The sequence below is a fragment of the Hirundo rustica genome, chromosome 10 (assembly GCF_015227805.2).
Source record: "Hirundo rustica isolate bHirRus1 chromosome 10, bHirRus1.pri.v3, whole genome shotgun sequence".
In the NCBI taxonomy this organism is placed as follows: Eukaryota; Metazoa; Chordata; class Aves; order Passeriformes; family Hirundinidae; genus Hirundo; species Hirundo rustica.
This window is the reverse complement of record NC_053459.1, coordinates 18,001,535-18,020,910: the sequence shown is the minus strand read 5'-3', so window position 1 is coordinate 18,020,910 and position 19,376 is coordinate 18,001,535. Positions and strand designations below refer to the sequence as shown.

General features: G+C 41.0%; 1 protein-coding gene across 9 annotated transcripts in view; it reads left to right on the top strand.

Moving 5' to 3' along the window:
- Positions 1 to 625: 625 nt before the first annotated feature.
- Positions 626 to 19,376, top strand: part of ATP11B (ATPase phospholipid transporting 11B (putative)) — a 63,899-nt gene continuing 45,148 nt past the window's right edge. For all 9 annotated transcript variants that reach the window (XR_009208199.1, XR_009208200.1, XM_058422003.1 and 6 more), the window contains exons 1-3: positions 626 to 734; positions 15,726 to 15,842; positions 16,647 to 16,736. Coding sequence is in view for 7 of the 9 variants with exons in the window: in XM_058422003.1 (XP_058277986.1) it covers positions 708 to 734; positions 15,726 to 15,842; positions 16,647 to 16,736 (234 nt within the window). In the remaining 2 variants the exon portion in view is untranslated. The remainder of the gene's footprint in view (positions 735 to 15,725; positions 15,843 to 16,646; positions 16,737 to 19,376) is intronic.

Below are 19,376 nucleotides of genomic sequence, written 5' to 3'. Positions count from 1 at the left end.
GACCAAGCTGCCAGCAGCAGGGTGCCAGGTGCTCCAACTGTTCCCTGCTTTGGGAGACCCACACGCCATGCACTTGGGCTTTAACTTTATACCCGTGATTATCTGCTCTCTTTCCAAAGTCTCTATTCCAACACGTGTACGCTTTGCAGTTTTTGCAAAGAAAAGAAAGATACAACAATCAAGTCGCGAAGTAGCTTCCCTTGGGTAGAACCGGGCGCCCTCATAGGCTGAAGCCCGGCCAGAGGGCGCTGAGCCCTGACGGGCAGCGGCCGGAGCCCGTGTGGGGAGCTGGACTTTTGCCCGAGCGTCACTCGGGCGCGGGCACGGCTCTTGTGCCCGAGAAGCCGCGGCTCAGGGCGGCGGAGCGGCCGGAGCACGGCAGCCCAGGCCCGGGGCAGGTCACGGCGGCCACCCCCGCCCGGCTCCATCGCCCACACGGGCTCCTCTCTCCGCCCCGCCACGTCACTTCCCGGGGCGGCCGCAGCCGCCGAGTGTCAGCGGCCGCGCTGTGATGGCGGCGGCAGCCGCGGCTCGGGGCGCCGGCGGGGCTGTGCCGCTCCTGACTCGGCGCGGGCCCCGCGCCATGGGGAGCAGCCGCGGCGGGCGGCTCGCCTGAGGCGGCGGCGACAGCGACAGCGACAGCGGAGGGAGGGCGCGGCACCGCCGAGGGAGCCCCGCCGCGGGGGCCGCCACCCGCGCCGCCGGGGATGCTGCGCTGGGTCCGGCAGCAGCTGGTAGGTGCCTCCCTGCGCCCCCCGCGCCGGGCGGGCTCTGGGCTCGGCCCCGGCCCCGTCCCGACGGCGCTGCCCGAGCCGCGGGTCCGTGGAGGGAGCGGGGGAGCGGGGCCGGGCGGGTGCGGGAGCGAGGAGAGTCCTGCCCCCGCTGGGGCTGGGGAGACCCGCAGGCTGCACTTGGATCGTTATTGACGGGTTTGAAATTTTATTTTTAAGCCGTATCCGGGGATTTGGGGGGGTTCGGTGTTTTAGCTTTTGGTTGGTTTTTTGCGTTTTGGGGTTTTTTTTGTGGTTCTTGGCTCTTTATTTTTCCTCGAAACCCCCTTGGCACAGAGGACAGCGAGTTCCCTTACGTGTGTCCCCCGTTGGGAAGGGCTCCCCAAACTTCCCGGAGAAATGACGGTGCCTTTTTCCCTGGACCGACACTTTAGAGATCCGCAGCTTCTTCCTTCTTCCCGTTGCGAAATGTTTTAAGGCTTTTTCACCCGACGTGCGTCTCTCGCAAATACTTCCCCGTACCTGGGCGCTTTGCAGCCGCTGCGTGCTGAGGATTTGAAAGTGAAAGAAATGGAAGGGAAACATCTGTGAAATGCTTTTGGCGGGGGAAACCGCTTGGAAAAGGCAGCAGCGAGGGTGCCTGTCCCCCCACAGAGGCGCTGCTTGCTGTGCTGGGTTACAGCGAGCAGAGGAAATCAGGCGGCTGTGGCTGTCACGTCTGTGCTGCTGTAGCAGGGAAGTGCATTGAGTTTCACTGTTTTGATTTGAAGTATTCTCCTGCCCCGACCAGCTTTATCCTACTTGCATGTTATCTAAGGGAGAAACTGTTTCTGAATTATGTATTTGTAAAATAACTTGTTCCATTCGTTGGAGTTACTTTGCCTCACGGATATCGTCCAGGTTAGTGCAAGAGCTTACATTAGTTAGGTTTTCAGATTTTGATTGTTAAAGCTTCTGTCTCACTTATGATTTAATTTGTTCCATCACTTTTTACTGAAAAAAAAAAAGGGTAAACATTTTTGTGTTTTCTTTTTTCTTCCTTTTCTTCCCTGACCTCATTTCTCATGGCCCATAGATTTTCCCAGTTCTGAGGCAGAGAGCTTGTGGTGATGGTCTCAGTGCCAGCTTGACAGTGCTCTGTAGTTTGGTCTGACACCAAGAGTTACTGACCTGGAAATTAATTGCTCTGTTTGAGCTCTGACTGCACTCTTCTGTTCTGTTACAGTCCTACACACATTTTTTAGAAAAAAAAAAAAAAAAAAAAACTGTTTGGTGTAACATAGCTGTCATTTTTTCCACGTGAAGATGGCTTGAGATTTGCGTTTGTGGTTTTTAAAGCAACGTTATGCTTTAATCTAAACTCTTCTGTAGAGTTTAGATTAGGACTGTATCAGTGCTAGCAACTCATGTATCAAACACGGTTGCTTTTTTCACTGCAAGTAGTAAGTACACTGACCAGCTTTCCAGAAATCTGACCTTATTGGAAAGTAAAAGATTAGTGTAACAGGATGGGCTATAAATTTGGAACTTGAAGGTTTTAGTGCTTCTTAAAGGAAACTGGTGGAAAATGACTGTTTAAAACTTGCACTAGTTTTGACAGGGAGGAATTAGTGTAGTAGAAAAGCAAGACAATAAAAAGTCAAGACTCTTGGCAGAGACATCTAAATATGGTACTGATGAGAAAAAATTATTGCAATGATACGTGTTTTGTGGGTTTTTTTCCTATAGACGTCACAGATGTTAATGGCTTGGTTGTTTCACAGCTCATAAAGATGAAAAATGGCCTAAGATAGGTATCACACTGCTGTTTCTTCCTAAGGACACTCAGACAACTCCTCCCTGTGTGTAATTGCTGGTTTAACATAGATCCCACCATATGTTTGCTTCTTCACATGGCTGTGATGTTTAGGTTCTGAAAGAATGTCAGAAGGCTAAAAACAGGGGGAAGGGTGCTGACAAAATAACCAGAATGAGTGGGAAGAGTGGGGTGATAGAAATATTCGAATCAAAAGATGCCAGAATCTGTGTCTGAGAGGAGAAGAGAGGAATGTGTGGGTTTGGATGCCTTTGGAGAGTGCGTTTGTACCTGTGCTTGATGTGGCAACGGGTTTTTAAAAAGAGTCCTCATCCATACAGGAGGGTTGGAATCAGGCAAATGTGTGGGAGTGATGCAAGTGGGATGTTGTAGTAATACAAAAGAAAAACGTTGGTGTGCAGAAGTGCTGGAAAAGTAGTAAGGGATTGGGGAAAGGGGGAGGGACAGGACTTTGCTGAAGGTGCTTTTAGGTAGTTATTAAGTACTCTCTGTATGAAACCAATGAATTGTTCTGCAACTTCTTGTTTGCTTAAGAGAACAGTATTTCATATACTGAGTGCTCATGAGTGTATATGGGTTTGAGAACTTGCATTGTTAAGAAGGGGAGAGAATGAAGCAAGTGAACTTGAAGAGGACCTGGTATGGAATTCAGACTATTTTAGCTAAGTTTTGAAAGTGGTGACTTTGCTGTGCTTTCTCTCTGAAGACATGTGTATGCCTGTAGCTGTACAGAACGGGGTAGAAAGGCATGAGCAGTCCTCTGAGGAGACATGCTGAGAGTGTAAGACTTCCTTCATCCTTATTGTCATCTTACAAGTCCATAAGAGTTTTTTAACTGAGTTGGTAGATGTTTTTTAGTGATTTGTTGTATCTAAGACATTGGTGACAGTAGTACAGCCTTCACTGCCTACATGGCACTAATCATCAGGTTGTTTGGTGTCTTGGCTTTCAGTCTGGTTGTCTTGCTCTGAAACAATTCACACCACCCTGCAGAGACAGTTTTTCAGTTTTATTTACATCCAATGCTGCCTCACGCTAAATAAGCTGCATAGTAAGTCATTAACTTTCTAGTTAATGTGATGTTATAGTATGTAGTTAATAATTGGGAGTACTTAGGTTTTAGTAGTGAAAAAATATAGAGCCAAATGGAGTTACAATTCATGGCTTTGAGTAAAATGCCATGACAAAGACAAGCTTTGGGTGGGAGAGATGTTTGGGTTCCAGCTCTGCTACCTTGAGATCTCAGAGAGCAGTAGGCATGTGGATTTGGAAGGTTGCATAACACCACAGGCACAGCCAGCTCTGCTTGAAAAAAGCAACTGGATAAACAACAGTTGATAGGAAGCATCATTAATATTCAGAAATAGCATAGTATGTTTTATTTGCATTTCCAGATATGATGGGTTAGACCTCATGGCAAATCTGTGTACGAAGTGCTGTTGTGGCTCCCATGGCTGAGTTTGTGCGGTACCAACACAAAATGAGAGTACAGTGACGTTTGTAACACCCAGAGACTTTCTGTTCCACTTGTTTGGTGGGTTTATGGCAGCGTTGGGGCTGTGCTGCTCTCTGATGGTGCACATCGGGTGCAGGAGCTTTTGCAGTGCTATTAACAGAACGTAGTGGCACCTAAAGTTATCTGGCAAGGAGGTCTCTGAAAAATGTGGTAGAATACCCTTGCATGTATGATTTTAGCTGCATTATTTTAAATTATTAGTCCTGTCAATTGGAAAAGGGTCTCAGGATTTCTCTTCTATTGCTGTTATGAGGAGTTTGAGTCTTTTGATCTATTGTCTAACAGATCAATGAAGTACAAAGGAGACTGCATGGAGAAAAGCTAAGACCTGCCTGTCTGGCCCCTCTTATAAATGACAATTCAAGAGAAGTGTTGTGCTGAATTTGTCGGAGTATCTTTGCTGTTTAAGGATCCGAATGCTGTGGTGCACAAGAGCTTTAATGCTGTGGAGGGCTGGGTATTTGGGCGAATGCAGCTTTCTTATTTAACTGTAAAACAAAGACAAAATCTATAGATTAACTGTAAAACCTAGTTACCAGACTATTTTATTTATTTCATGGTCATAAGAAGGTTCAGATTGGGAGGGATGTCAGGAGGTTATCAAGTCCAGAAGTTCTCCATAGGCTGTGTTGAAGGGTGATCACAGGGAATGTTTTTGACTGTTCTGTGTAGGTAGTGCCTGTCACACCTCACACCCTCCACAGCCAGCACAGCATCTGTAGGAGTGTTCTTTTTCATCTTCTAGATGTGTTCTAATGAAAAAAATTCTGCTAATAAGGGAATGTCCTCAAATAGATCAGCACTAGAGGATTGTATGTCTGGGATGGTTTTTTTTTTCCCCTTTCAGATGCTGGTTACTGTTAAGATGTTCTGAGAGGACAGATGATATTTTGTAATACCTTGCAGTTGCTGGCTTTCTGAACAAGGTGGACAGCATTTATCTCATTGTTTGCGCTGACAAGTGTGTATTATTTTCACTTAATCATTTTACTGAATGGCATTGCTTTCTGCCCCTGTCCCCACCCCTCCCCCCGAATTCTCTCTATTTTCTGTATGCCAAAAGTACTTTAAACTAATCCAGTGACTGAGAATCTAGCTATTCTGGAATCACCTTGCTATTCTGGAATATAATTTCCCCCCTCTTATTTGTCAATGAAGCCTCTTCCCCTTTCTGACTAAAACTAACTAACTGTTTGTTATTTTGTGCTAGAGAAATAAATGCATATTTTCTCAGAAGAGTTCCCGTAGTTCAGACTGCCTAGTTGATACCTTCTGAATTATCACTGTGGGATCAGCGAGGTGCATGTTGGAGCAGCCCAAAGGTTGTGTAGCTTTGCTAGAGTAGTTTGAGAGCTGGAGGTCAAGGACTCACCTCCTGTAACTTAGCACAGGAGAAAATGTGGCCCTCTTGTCTTGCTAGAGATATTCTTTGATCTGCTGGGCTAGTGGTCCCATGTGTTTGGGTCTCTTAACCTCATTTTCTCTTTGTATTCTGTGACTGATGTGGGCTGATACATTTGCAGCACATTGTGTTCCAAAGCATGCAGAACCTGGCCCTGTCTACAGCCAGCTGTCTGCTCCAAATGGAGACATCCGTTGTGTCCTGTCTGTGTAATTCCTAAGTCTTACCTCATGAAAATTAAACTCTAAATCTAAGAATTACATACCAGAACATAATCAAACCCGTCCTGACACTGATTCTTTCAAAGACTGTTTTAAAAATGGGAAGATTGGTGTTGTCTGATGTGCTGCCTTGCTGTGAGACTTGGATATTTGACCTATATCTTGTCCCATCTTCTTTTCTTGTTTTTCCTATCCATGAGCTTTTTAAGCAACAAATTTTTGTTGTGCCAAATTTCCACTTATCACTCAATAACAGGACTATTTAATTGGCTGTGTGATTCTCTTGCGCTTACGGGGCCCTGCTCCCTTAATAACTTCTGTCTGTTTATGATTCTTACGTGGCTGAGGGAGAAGAAGGAGAAAAATAGAATTTTGTTGACAGTGAGCAAGAACTATTTGTGTTCTAGTCAATAGGGAGTATCTGCTGGGATCGGTGAAAGGCTCTGTTTACTGCTAAAAGATTGTTTCTGTACTCTCAGTGGAAGGTAAAATTTGTAATCTAACGCAAGTAAATATGTGCTGGACTTAGTAACATTCAACATGTGTTTTGAATATCATTGGTATTTGTTTTTCTAGTTTTAAATGGGTTGGCTGACTTCATTAAAAGTGACATTTGCTTTCTTCTGGGATAGAGAGAGAAGTTATAAAAGAAAAATATAACAATGTGTTTAAATTAAAAGCATCACAACTTGTGACTTTCACTGACTATCTCCTCTTGCTTTTTCTTGACTGTATTGTGATGTGCTCAGTAGCTATGACTGTTTTTGTAATTATGTCACTGGGAAAAAGTTTACCTCTCAAAACAATTGTTCAATTTTCTAGCACAAAATCTGTTTGTTAAGCAAGCAGATAAGAACTGCAGCAGAATAGACGTGACAGTGTGTCTGTAAATGCAAGGTCATATCTTCTAGCAAAACACAGGTGACATTTGCAGCTAGAGTTTTTTTTTAATACAAACCTCTTTTCACCTGCTGTTGAGAAAACCACTTAGAATTAGTACAGACCGTGGTAGAAAAGACAGAAAGTAGGACTGAGCACTACACTGTGATTTAAAAAACAAACCCCTGCAATTCCTTGGCCTCCCACATGCAGTGACTTAAGAGGATTTTTTTTTTTCCTTGTTTACTTGGTGTAAAAATAAGTCTGGGAAAGGAGAACTTTCCTGTAAATGGGAAGGAGAGATAATGATGTAGACAAAAGGCAAACTGTTTATTTTTGTCCTGAAATGTTTTACTAGAGGAAGAGGGTTTATATGGTTTAATCCCCCAAAATACCTGCTGTCATCTGTTACTGCATTTTGTTACTCCTTTGCACGTTTTTGTGCTACTTTGTGTGGCTGTGCACATTTTTGGAGATATTTGGAGATATTTCTGTTTGAAAAGAGAATTGCAACAAAATGTAAAGGAAGCTTAAGAATTAGCAAGCTTTAAGGCTAGACTAGTCTGTATACACGTCTGAAAGCAGGGCATTAAACTGACACTGAAATCATAAATCATGTTTGAAGTGGAACTAGAACTCAAAATGCTATTCGGTGGATGCTGTAGACTCAAAACTGTAATGTTTTACAGAGCAGGCTTTCTCAAAGCATGTTAAAAGGAAGAGCTAGACAGTTCCAGCTATGAACTAAATCCTCTTCCTGTGAAATTTGTTGAGCAGCCACTGTCAGCAGTTGTCAGTATAATCTTAGCACACATTTTGAAAAAGCCATAAGGTTTATTATTTAATGGTGATTTTGGGGGAAGATGCATTTTGAAAGGGTTTGTTGATTTTTTTTTTTTTCATGCTGAAAGCAAATATGTGAGACTCACAGTGCAGGAGCTGATTGGCATAAATAGTTATTGCCTACTAGAACAAACCCAAATATTGCCAACAAGGGGTTTCAATAATGGCTGTATGAGTAGTCCAGAACAGGAGCCCTTCATGCTTGTGTGAAATACTTTTATAAATAATTCTTCAAAGCAGAGGGTAAACAGCATTTCATTTTAAGATAATAGCATACATAGTATGCCAGTACATGAAGGAATGTATGATTGCTCTGTATTTTTCCTGTCCTCAACTTGACAGATGTAATTTTTTTATAGTGAAAATGCTATCTACAAAATTTCTAGTCTGAAGGGAAAGTTTGTAGCCTGTCACGGATTTGAATGCTTTACTTAATATTGAAAATCTGCTATAAGCCTACTTAGCAAATGCAGGGAATGTACAGAAGGGATGCACATGGGGGGCTCTTTTTCTGAGATCCTACGGTCATTTGAGGTATGTGAAGGATTTATGTGTTAAATGTTTCATATCTTGCATTGGTTCTGTATTTCTTAGTGTGGCTTGTTTAGTAGCTTCTATTTCTGGGATTGATTATTGCAGAATTGTAGCACTTTCCATGTTTAGTGTGGTTTATATAGTTTGAGAAGTCTTCTGAAAAAGTTGCTTGTGATTTTTGAGGTCTCAGTTCTTATTTTATAATATGTGATGCCCTATAGTTGTCTCCTGATGGGTGTCTGAAGTCACCCTTCACCTTTAAAAATCTTGCCTGTTCTCCTTTTGTACATGCCTGACAGGAACATGATATTGCAGATAAAGAAAACTAATTGCTGGAGCCCACAGAGGAAAACTTTTAGTTCTGAAATTAGAACTGTGTAGTTGGAACTTCAAAGGCATCTTCATTTCCATGTTAGAGCAATGAGCTGCTTTGGGAGCATGTAGCAAAAGTCCATGCATTTTGGACTACAGACACTGTCGAGCCTCAATGTGTCTTCAACTTCTTGGACTTTACATAAAGCTTTTTTTAATTTTTTTTTTTTTCCTCGAAGGAAAAAGAATTAGAGTGCACTTACTGGCCCTGAAATGTAACTTGGGAGCTGCTAGCCCTGCCTTTGGGATTGGGTCTTTCCTCGTATAACCCGAATGTTAACTAAATTTCTTCCTTCATTGGAGCTGAAGGCACATTTATTGTAGAGTCTCTTTTCTTCCAAAAAGCATCTGAGCAAAAGTTACTAATGATTTGTGTGTCTGACAGGGAGCATCCTAAAATAAGCAATGGACAAGGAATGTATTACAGGCATTTGGTTGTTTAATCATATTGAGGCAAGAGGATAAGCCCCATCCAACCTGGCCTTGAACACTTCCAGGAATGGAGCAGCTTCTCTGGGCAGCCTGTGCCAGGGAACACCACCCTCACAAGGAAGAACTTCTTCCTTGTATCTAATCCAAATCTGCCCTCTCTCAGTTTAAAGCCCTCCCCCTTTGTCATATCACTGCATGAATTTGTAAACAGTCCCTCCTTGGCTTTCTTGTAGGCCCTCTTTGGGTACTGGAGTAATAATCCTGTAGGAAAAGAGTGAATCTTGACATTCTGTTGAAGATGCTCATGAAAGAGCAGCTGTTACAAGGTCTTAGGTTTGTATTAACATATGAAGTCCAGAATGGATTATGCTTTATAAACACTGTGATTTGGATTGCAGGGGAGGATAAGAAAGCCATTTCCTTCATTGATGCAAGTCGGGCTATTTTTGAATTAAACAATTTATCTGAATCTCCATTCAAATCCTTTGCTGCTCACAGGAACTGGACATGCCATAGCAGCCTTTGAGGGTGCTGTGTTAGAAAGCTTCTCTGTTCAGCTCATTTTTCCTTTCTGATTTTATTGATGTTACAAGATCAGTATGTTTGGCATCAGTGAGCTGAGCAGAGAAACTGGCTCGGGGCAGTATGTTAGCAGTGAGTGAAGCTAGTTTACCTTGCTTGTTGTGTTTGCAGATAAATAGAGAAAATAGGTGATATTTAAAAATTTCAACTAGGGATTTTTCCAAGTTATTTTTGGTGGGCATCTTGACAAAATAGTATGTAAAGTGGGCTCTGTGAGAGCAGAACTTTGTGGTGAGCACCAATACAACTTTTCTTAATGCAGTACTAGGCACATTTTAAGTTTGTGAAAGGAAGGGTTATTGCCTCATAATTTTGCAGGCCTTGTTGCTTAGAGGGTGTGTTTCATAAAAGAATGTAATCTGGTTATAGGTCTTTTAGGAGGTTACAACATGATTTATTATGAGATATTTTGAACAGCTGTAGATACTGTAAGAGGGAAGAGGAAGTTGCACAAAAAGTGCATGACTTTAGGTAGTTTTATTTCTTTACTGCGGTGATATTTAAAAGGAAGGTACAAATTACATAGCACTGTGTACACATCAGGGTGCTTCAGCTGATTCACTATTTTAGTTGTTAGAGCAGTGTTTAAAATTGCTATGAGAGGCTGTTTCTTCCTTCTCGCTAACCTTTGATAAGGCAAATTCAGTTTGACTACTGCCCAGTTACATGACTGAAAGAATTATTGGCTGACTGTATGGAGTACAAATTTACACAGACTTCTGAAAATGAGCATGGAGTGTGAATAGATCATCTTATCTGACAGAGGGGAAAGTATTCTATGTATGTTCAGAAGAAAATCCAAAGCAAGAAAATCCATTTCCTCAAAACACCTTTAATCAAAATATATCTTGACAGCAGTGTAATAGCAGACTTTTGGGCTGTCTGCCAGGAAATGTGGTGTTCTGCTTCTGCAGCCACGATCAGTCAGGTCACTTCCCGAGGAGAAAGGGTTTCTGAGACCAAGTTTTCTTCTGTTTATTAGCTTAATTAAGTAGTATGTGATGTTCAGAAAGGTTTTGGGGGAGCTGCTGCTTTTGTCTGTCGTGTTCAGTGTGGATTTTGAAAGGAGGAAGAGGCTCTGAATGAAGGCTTCCTTCTTTCAAACCCCTTTCACTTTTCAGTGGTCACATAGCAGAAATGGTTTTTCTCGTCCCTCTGTAAAAGCTATGAGTAATGAATAAGAAACCCTGGGAGATGGTATTAAAGTATACGAAATTTATGCAAAAAACACCTGTCAGATGATTTGTGATTATCGATGCACAACTTTGCAAAACTTTTTTTTATTGCAAAACTTGATGATGAAATGGATGTGTTGTTTGCAGATCTCACGTCAGTAATCCTTGCTGAGGGAGCTGTGGATTTCTGCTCTCTCACCTAACAGTGCTGTGTGGGGAGGGCGATGGTGAACACTGCCGTATGTTAATAGTGGTATTGAAGTGTTAAGTCGTGCAGTCGATGTGTATGTTACAGCAACAAGTTGAGTACAAAACCGTTTTTTTTTTCTTTTCTTCCTTTGCACTTGCAGGTGTTGGGAGGGTCTTTTTTGTAGTGCTGATCTGCATTCGCTTCCTGTGTGGTTGTCTAGTTTGTTAAATGTGTTTTTAAAGCTTCCTCAACAGCAGCATAAAGCTCTTCTTTTGTGGGGAAGCTTTTTATTATATGATCAGACAACTGTCATGACATATTAAAAATAAAAAAAAATGGAGTAAAAAAACCCCAAGACAAAACCAAAAACACAAACCAAAGTGGAAAAATGGATGAGTTTTCCTCACCTGATGGCCGATGGGCAGTTCTCCAAGTACCGTGGTTGAGATGCAGACAAAAGGTAGGAAAGAGTTGTTTGGGGGTAACTGTTGAATCTCATGGCTTTCATGAAATAAATTGCATAAATTTGCAGTCAAATATTGCTCCTCAGTTCCCCGGGATATGTTTTCTCTAGTGTTTTAAAGGGGTCTAATTTACTGCGCAGAGAATCTTTGTCTAACTTTTAGAACAGTAATGAAATCACTGCCGAAGAATTTCAGTAAAAATTACATAGACTTTGCTTAGAGTAATTCAAATTTATAAGAAATTAAAGCTATGAATCACTTTTTTTTTTTTTTTTTTTTTTTTTTTAGGTTATTTTCATTGTTTTATGAATCAGCTTGGCTAGAGTATCCTTGTACTGTATATAAGTGGCATGCTTTCAGGCTGTTTTCAAAACCAAAGTATTGAGTTCATCTGAGTGCAGAACTTCTGCTGGGGAAGTGTGTATCAAAGATTAAATGAGAGCTGTATTCCAAGGGTAGATAATGCCTCGTTTGTGTTGATAAATCATCTGAAGGACTGAACTTTAGCCAGTACATCTAGATTTAATTTGCAACATGATGGGGAGAAAATCAGGTTACTTCATCTTATGGTCAAGTGTTATTTAAAGGTGATTCATATAATATATATGCCTGTAATATACCTGGTCAAGAAGCCTTAAATACCATGTCTTGTAATATATTCAGCATTATTTGTTATGAAGTCAGTGATAACTTGGGTAGAAATCACTTGACTAGATAAGTGCAGGAAAACTAATTTATTTTTGAAAGAGATTGGTGACAACTTAATCATTTTGCAAAACTCTAAATTAGGGTTTCTCTGCTCATGCTGTTTAGCTGCAGAAATCCTTTGACAAGGGCATGTTACCCTACTTTTGCAGCTGAGTTGGAGAATGACATTAGAAAGAGAGAGAACTGTCTATTAGGTGAAATTAGGAAACAGTGTGCTTTCTGCACCGCTTTGCTGGCTGCACAGAGTTACTGTGGAAAATCCCTTGCCAGGCAGAAATTTGGACTACGAATCTTTTTAGTGTCAGGAGCAGGCTCTGTGACCAGCCCCGTAATTAGGGAAGAGTTAAAGACATTTCAGCTCTTGAACAATGAAGCTCAACACCTGTGCAGCATTTTCCTTGGAGAGATGTGTAACTAAAATTTCTCTGGAAGATCATCTTAGTTGTGGTCTCATCAGGTAATTACGTGGCGGCAGAGTTGTTAGGTAACTTCAAGTGATTTTTAGTAGTTATAATCATAAAACTTAGGAAATCTGGGTTTGTTCCCAGCTCTGACACTCACTTCCTGCTGTGGCTGGAGTCAAGTCACCGAGGTTGTCAGGGATGTGTCCTTTTCCAGCCTCAGCTCTGACAACTGAGGGGTTTTTGTCCCCGGCCTGCCGTGCATGTGCATTGTGATCTGCTGACTGCACAGCTTCTGGGCCTTCTCCGTGGCAAATGTCAACAAAAAAGAATTGAACCTCTATGGACTGCAAATGTAAGCTGTTTTAGCTCCACAACTGCACCTATAAACTTGTATGGCCTGAGATTCTGATTTATTTGGAAAATGAAGTTCTTGCTTTTAATCATCTGGGCCTGCTTCAGCAGAGGTATTCATTCTGAAAGAAGTGCTTGTGCCGTGAGACTGGAGTTGTGCAGAGGTCTCTACTCTTCATCATAAATGTCATCAAAATCATCAACCTTCAGGTGCTCACAGTAGCCTAAAAAGGGCATATGAAAAATTCAGTGATATCCTAGTCACTCAGTAATCTTTGATTTATCTTTTAATAGCATTCAGCAAGTGGCATGCCGGTTAGCATTTATCACTGTCAGAAAGAAGACTGCAACTTGTTTTCTTTGCTCGTTGTGGGTTTTTTTCTTGCTTTACATCTGTTTGATTTAGAGTGGAATTTTTTCAGGCTGTAGAGCCTGACTTTCCAAAGTGAGGATGTCTGGCATTTTGTGAGTGCCAGACATTTTCTAAGATGTAGAAGAGAGCTGCGCACGAAGTCTTACTAATTAGGTGCCTTTTTTCTTGCTTGCAAAACGCTTTCATTTATGGCATCTTCTGGATTGATTTAGAAATACTGTGTCACTAATGTCAGATATCCAAAATGCTCCTGCTGCAAGCACTCTTCTCTTTAATTTTTGTGTCAGCAGTTAACAGGTACTTTTTTTTTTTTTTTTTTCAACTTCCTTTCATGCTTGTATTTCTTTTCTTGAAGCTGTGAACAGTTCCTTGCATTTTGCTTTTGGTATCCTGTGTATTTTTTTTCCATCCTTTCTCCTATCTACTTTTTGTCTCCCTGCTCCACTCTTATCTTTAAACAAGTGTTCACTCGGGAGCATGTGACTAGACCAGCCTTCCACTGCTTGTCATCCAAAGTTTATTCTCCTTCAAATCTCTTTGAAAAATCCCCCTTCCTTTCTTTAGACTCCCTTCATTTTTCTGGACCTCTTTCTTTCTCAAGCAGAATGTTTCTGTAGTAATGATGCCAAACACAAACATTTGTATGTTTGAGAGGATTTTTTAATTATTCCTTTACTTTAAAATAACACCTTCCTGAATAGGAACATACCTAATGACCTGCATTAGAGATATTAATGGATTAAAAAAATTAATGTTCGGTTAGAACAATCATTTTTTATGTTAGTCATGGTGCTCACTGTTCATCTGTAGTTAACTGGTACAGTGATACCTTCTGGAGTTCTGTGAAGTGTCACTTTTTTATTTGACGTGGACAAAGCTCTGAGCCTCATTCACAGGTGGAGCAGCACAACTCCAAATGCAGTTTCCTTGCCTGCAGTAGTGAAATTGCTAACACCCTTTCTAGCAAAGGACACCATTAGTTGTCCTTGCATTTGGCGTCAAAGAACAAGGAGATTGTGTAAACTCTGCAAGTTGGTTCTAAGATTAGGAATGTGTGTGATGCTGATGCTGGAATTCACCACTTTGCAGACAGTCATTGATTCCCAATCAAACAACAGTACCAAATTCAATTTCAGTAGTTTATTTTGCCTTTTTCTTTAGTAGTTTTCTTGCCTGTTATCTGAATTACTACTGTTTTGTTGTCTTCTGCTATCCCCTGCTTCTCCGGATCAAAACATTATTGCTAGGAAGGGTTCTGGTGAGTCATGTAGCCCCAGGAAAGGCTCAATTAAAGACAGATTTGAATGACCTAGATATAAGCCCTTGTGTTACAGACATTACAACCTTTCCTCATGACTTATTTTGGTGTTTAATTATTCCTTTCTACAACAAAGGAATTTGTTCGCTTTCCAATACCCGGACATAAGTTTTCTTACCTGCAACTTAAGCCTGCTTACTGCTGTTCTTCTTTGGCCTTCAAAGCACCTATTTTTCTCAATGGAACAGTCTTCTATGTATCAGGAGATTTACTAGGATATCCCAAGTTTCCTCTCCTCCAGGCTAGATGACTCTAATTTGTTTGCTCTTTGCTTTTTAGATTGTTCAGCCTTGGGTTATATGTCATGTTTTCAGGATCTCTGGGGGCTCACGTTGCACTCCTCTGGGCGCTGTCCAGTTGGTTCACAGTGCTTCAGCTGTGCCTCGCACTCCTCCTCCAGCCTCCTCTGCACTGAAGGCTTTTTTCTCGGTGGGATGGCGTGGATGACTCACGTCTAGCCTGTGATCTGGTATAGCCTTTGACATTCTTCAAAATTCCTTTATAGGCTTTTATTCTCTTTTTCTAGATGCAGTTTCTTTGTGCTGGATCTTTGTGTTCTGTGCGTCTGGTTGGTCAAGAATATTCCCTTACTTGGTGTTCTTGCATTCCCAGGGTGGTGTCATCTGCAGGTTTAACACTTGTGTTCCACTTCTTGAAGAAGCAGATGATGAAAGCACTGACCATTAAACCTGAAACAGGGTTTTGATGCCCAGGGACCTCACTCATATCATCTCTTTTGGCAGGAAATTATTGATAAGTATTTCTGAGTATGCTTTTTATCCCTCCATGAGTTTGCTTTCACTGTTGCACCATTCATGTATGAATTGGTGGTAATGGCAGGAAATCACATTTGAAATGAGACAAAATGTTAGTTCTTGCAGATAGAACTTGTTTGGAAAAATACTGCTATCTGGTCAGATAGCATATGCTTTTGGCTTTTCTCTAGTGAGAATCTTTTCAAAATCCAGTTACCACAGCATGCCAAGTATAGCTTGTATGTTTTGATCTTTTATTTTTCTCAATTATCTGTTTTATTAGGGTTATCATGAGCATGGCTGTGAGGTTTTGTAAATTAGTTATGTTTTCATCTCCATTTCTGTTTCTTCCTTTTTAAGTTTTGCAGGGCTTCAAGTTTGCATGGCAACAAGTGTTCTCTATCCTTGAGACAGGGTTTTCTTCTTTCATTTTTTCAGAATGACTACACAGCCTCAAAATTGAGATTTTGGGGTTTTTTTCTCACAGTTTTTGAAAGTTATCTGGACACAGCGGAATTCAGTTTTACATAGTAATTTTCTTGACTCTTTGAAAACTGCTGCTTGATATCTGAATGTCCTTTTCCACAGAATTTTGCAAAACAGCAGTTAATAAAACCGACTTTCTTGATTACCTCTTTTTTTTTTATTTTGTGTTCTAGGGTTTTGACCCACCGCATCAAAGCGACACAAGAACTATTTATATAGCAAATCGTTTTCCCCAGCATGGCCATTACGTTCCTCAGAAGTTTGCAGACAACAGAATCATATCATCCAAGGTAAGGAATCGTTTGGTCATGGCAAAACCACTTGATACGTTCCTTAAGAAGTTGGGTGGCAGATCTGCACATGTGTATTATGTCTAGTGGTGCAGATAACAATATTCAAAATGAAACAAACTGTGAACTGGTTTGAGGGAGAAGCTGGATTGCTTCATATGTAGTTTGTCTCATTGTCTCACCTTTCTTTCCTCAAAACTCAAGTACAGAGCAATTAAAGCAAGTTGGTCAGGCTTTCTGAAGAAAAGTAGTTTTTCAACCAGTGCTGCCCAAACTGCTTAAAAGGCAGAATGAAGCTGGTTACGAGGATTTTTAAAACAGCCAAATTGAAAGCCAGTGCTCTGCATAAAATAAATCAGCAGTGGACTGCAGTTGCAGATTCCCTCCCGGTGTGTCCTTGGATTGAAATCAATAGAGCTGATGGTGGGGATGTGCCTCATCGCTGTAGTGTTGGAGGGAATGTTACAGCTGCAGGAATTAATTTCTTTCCTCCTACCCAGGACACAAGCAGCCAAATGACTCCAGCTGCCCCTGTCCTGGTTGGAGGAAAACGTTTTAAACTTGGCCTGTAGAGGAAATGCAGTTGCTACCCCTGCTTCCCTGCTAGCTGTACTTAAAACAGAAGGAATTAAAAAACAATGAACAAAAATTGTTCTGCTTGGGAGAAGAGCGAGGTCTGGGGAGGGGGACCTGGGGAATGAGAAGAATTAGGTTAGGAAAGTTCAATGGGAGCAGAACTGAATTTCACTGAAAAATCATGTATTGAGTTGTAATTATTCGTCTCTCGTTTTTTTTCCCCTTCAGTATACAGTGTGGAATTTTGTTCCAAAAAACTTATTTGAGCAGTTCAGAAGAGTAGCCAACTTTTATTTTCTCATTATATTTTTGGTTCAGGTAAGTCAAATAATACTCAGGAAATTGCGATTTTTGTTGTAAATTCTGCCACTGATTTTTGTTCTATGAATTTAACTTCTGTACTTACATATTCTGTCTATAAAAAGAACACATTTCCAGTTTCTCCAAGAATATAACTTTAAAAATAATTATGTTTAAATTTAAGTATTGCCCTTAGGTTTTACCCTTACCCTTCATGAGTGCTAACGTATTTAAGTGTGCAGCTTTAAAGACCATAGCACAGTCAGCACAGGAATTCAATTGTTTGCCTCAAATACAGCTTCAAATCTCTTAAGAGAGAAATTAAATTCTAGATACGCTTCTTGGTTTTATGGCTGTTGATGGTGCTTGAATATTTGCATATTTTCACTGTAGGTGGTTTTAAATCAACAGACTATTGTGATACAGTTCAAAGATCCTCAATTTGTTCAGAAAAAATGAACACACAGATGTTACTGTAAAAATCAATAGTTTGCCAGTTTTGAAGACCTCAGTTAGTGCTGTTATTGTTACAGTTTGTCAAAAATACTGTTATGGCTTTTGTAGCAGACCATATTTCTTTTAATTAAGAACGCCCACAAGTAGATTAGGACAGTCTGTACATTTTCTATGCTCTTTGCCTCTCCAGCTCTGTAATGTACCTGAGCTCTGTGGCGCTACTTCAGGCTTAGAAGGTGAAGGATAAGTGGGAGAAGGGCTCAGAGGAGAGTAACTTTTGGAAGACTAATTAATATCTGAGGCAGAGACAAGAATTTGGGGTACACAAACTTTTCTTTCATTATAAAATAGAATTATTAGAACATGTACAGCCCTCCACAGTGATTAGCCAACATTTAGAGTGTGCATCTGAAAAAGATGGCACCCTATTTGACAAAGGGGATAGTGAAGAGTTCATAAAACTTGTCTGTGGTTGTGTAAGGTGTCAGTATCAGGGCCAGGTCTGCAGCTTTTAATCCATTGCCTCCTGTGTCCCTTGATCTTGTTCTTTCACATTTAGAAGGAAGGACATTTCTAGGCTGAAAATTCCTGTGCTGGACTGAAGTCATACAGTTCTAACTTAGGCTAACAAAATGTGCTGTCCATCACATCTTCCTGGTTAAGAATATTGGCTGTGTTATTCCTGTTGTAATGTTTCACGCTGTTTAACGTATTGTAGCATGAGAACGTGCTGAAGGTGGAGCATAAATGTTATTAAAGTAACCACAGACTGCGTGGTTTTATTTCTTTGTAATGCAGATTTCTCTCTTCAGTTCAATGTTGTGTCACATTTCTTTCAAACTGTTGCCTTTCAGTAGTATCTAAATGTGATGTCCATGAACAAATAAGAGCTTAAGGGCAGAAGTTCTGTTCTGAGTGTAATCCTTTTTTTCTTGTGGATGCCCTCATGTGTATGGGAAATGTCTTCTTGTCTGTGTGTTTGGGTTCTTGGAAACAGAGCAGCAGAAAAGTTGAAGTAATTTTTGGTCATTTGTTAGAATGGAATTCTGCTTTTATTCAAGTCCCTTTTTGAAATTTTTTCAAAAATTTTTTTTAATGAGGCAAAGGTGCCTTTTAGAGCTGACCATGGTACCTTCTCTGTCCTGTAGATCTCGTGTGGCCAAGATGCAGTGTCTGTCATTACCACCTTTTCCACTGGGGATGGCAGAGCTGGGGCAGGGTCTCATTGTGTGATTCCAACTTGCCGCACAGTTCAGTCCACGTTGTTCACCACACATGTGCATGCCCAAATCAAGGTGACAGACTGCATTTTGGTGACACGAGATGTGTCCTGGATGTGTGTCCAGCTGCGTGGCAGGCAGAGGACCACAGTGTCCTGGTGAAACGTGACAATTCCACCAGCACAAAATCTGCATCATTTTCATACTCGGTCCTCCCTTGAGAAAGAATGATAGAGTGTAGATGGCAGAAATGCCATGATTGACCCTATCCAGCCGAAAATCAGATGCTTTTGGTAGGGTTTTTCTTGGTCAGAATGCTGCCAAGCTGAAATCGTAGTGCTACAGTTAAAGAGCAGCAGTATTGCAGGCTAGGTCTCATTTTTGTTGTGTTTTATAAATTGTCTGTTTTAGTGAAAAAAACAACCAAAAACCTTATGTGCGCATTGTAAAGTGGCATGATCTGTTTGCTCTGTAAGGTTCTTCCCCTATAATAGAGTAAACTTCACGTGTTACTTCTTTTTTTCCTTCTCTAATGATTCCCAAAGCAATGCCATAAGTCTCAGGTAAAGTGGATCAAATCAGTGTCTGTAGTTTTGAGTAGTTCTTGTGTATATTTCCTCGACAGCACTTGACCATGTTGGTTTTTTTCTGCAGCAGAGGAGAACCACTAACATCCCCCCACATACAGAACCTTAGTGTGTACACTGCACTTTTGGCATGCCAGCAGTAATAGCACAAATTGTAAAAACTGCATGTTAACTTGGGGCAATCAGAAAGGTGCAGTCTAAAAAAAGTGTTCTCTGATATCTAAACCATTGGGAATTACTGTTTGTAAGTTTATTTTCACATCTAAGGTGGATGATGTTATACTCTACATTGCTGGTGAGCAGCAGATTTTATAGTGTTGAAACAGCTTCACGAAATGTGGATTTCTTTCCTTTGTAATATGCTTTTGAATTAATTTCTGTAGGGTGAAATGATA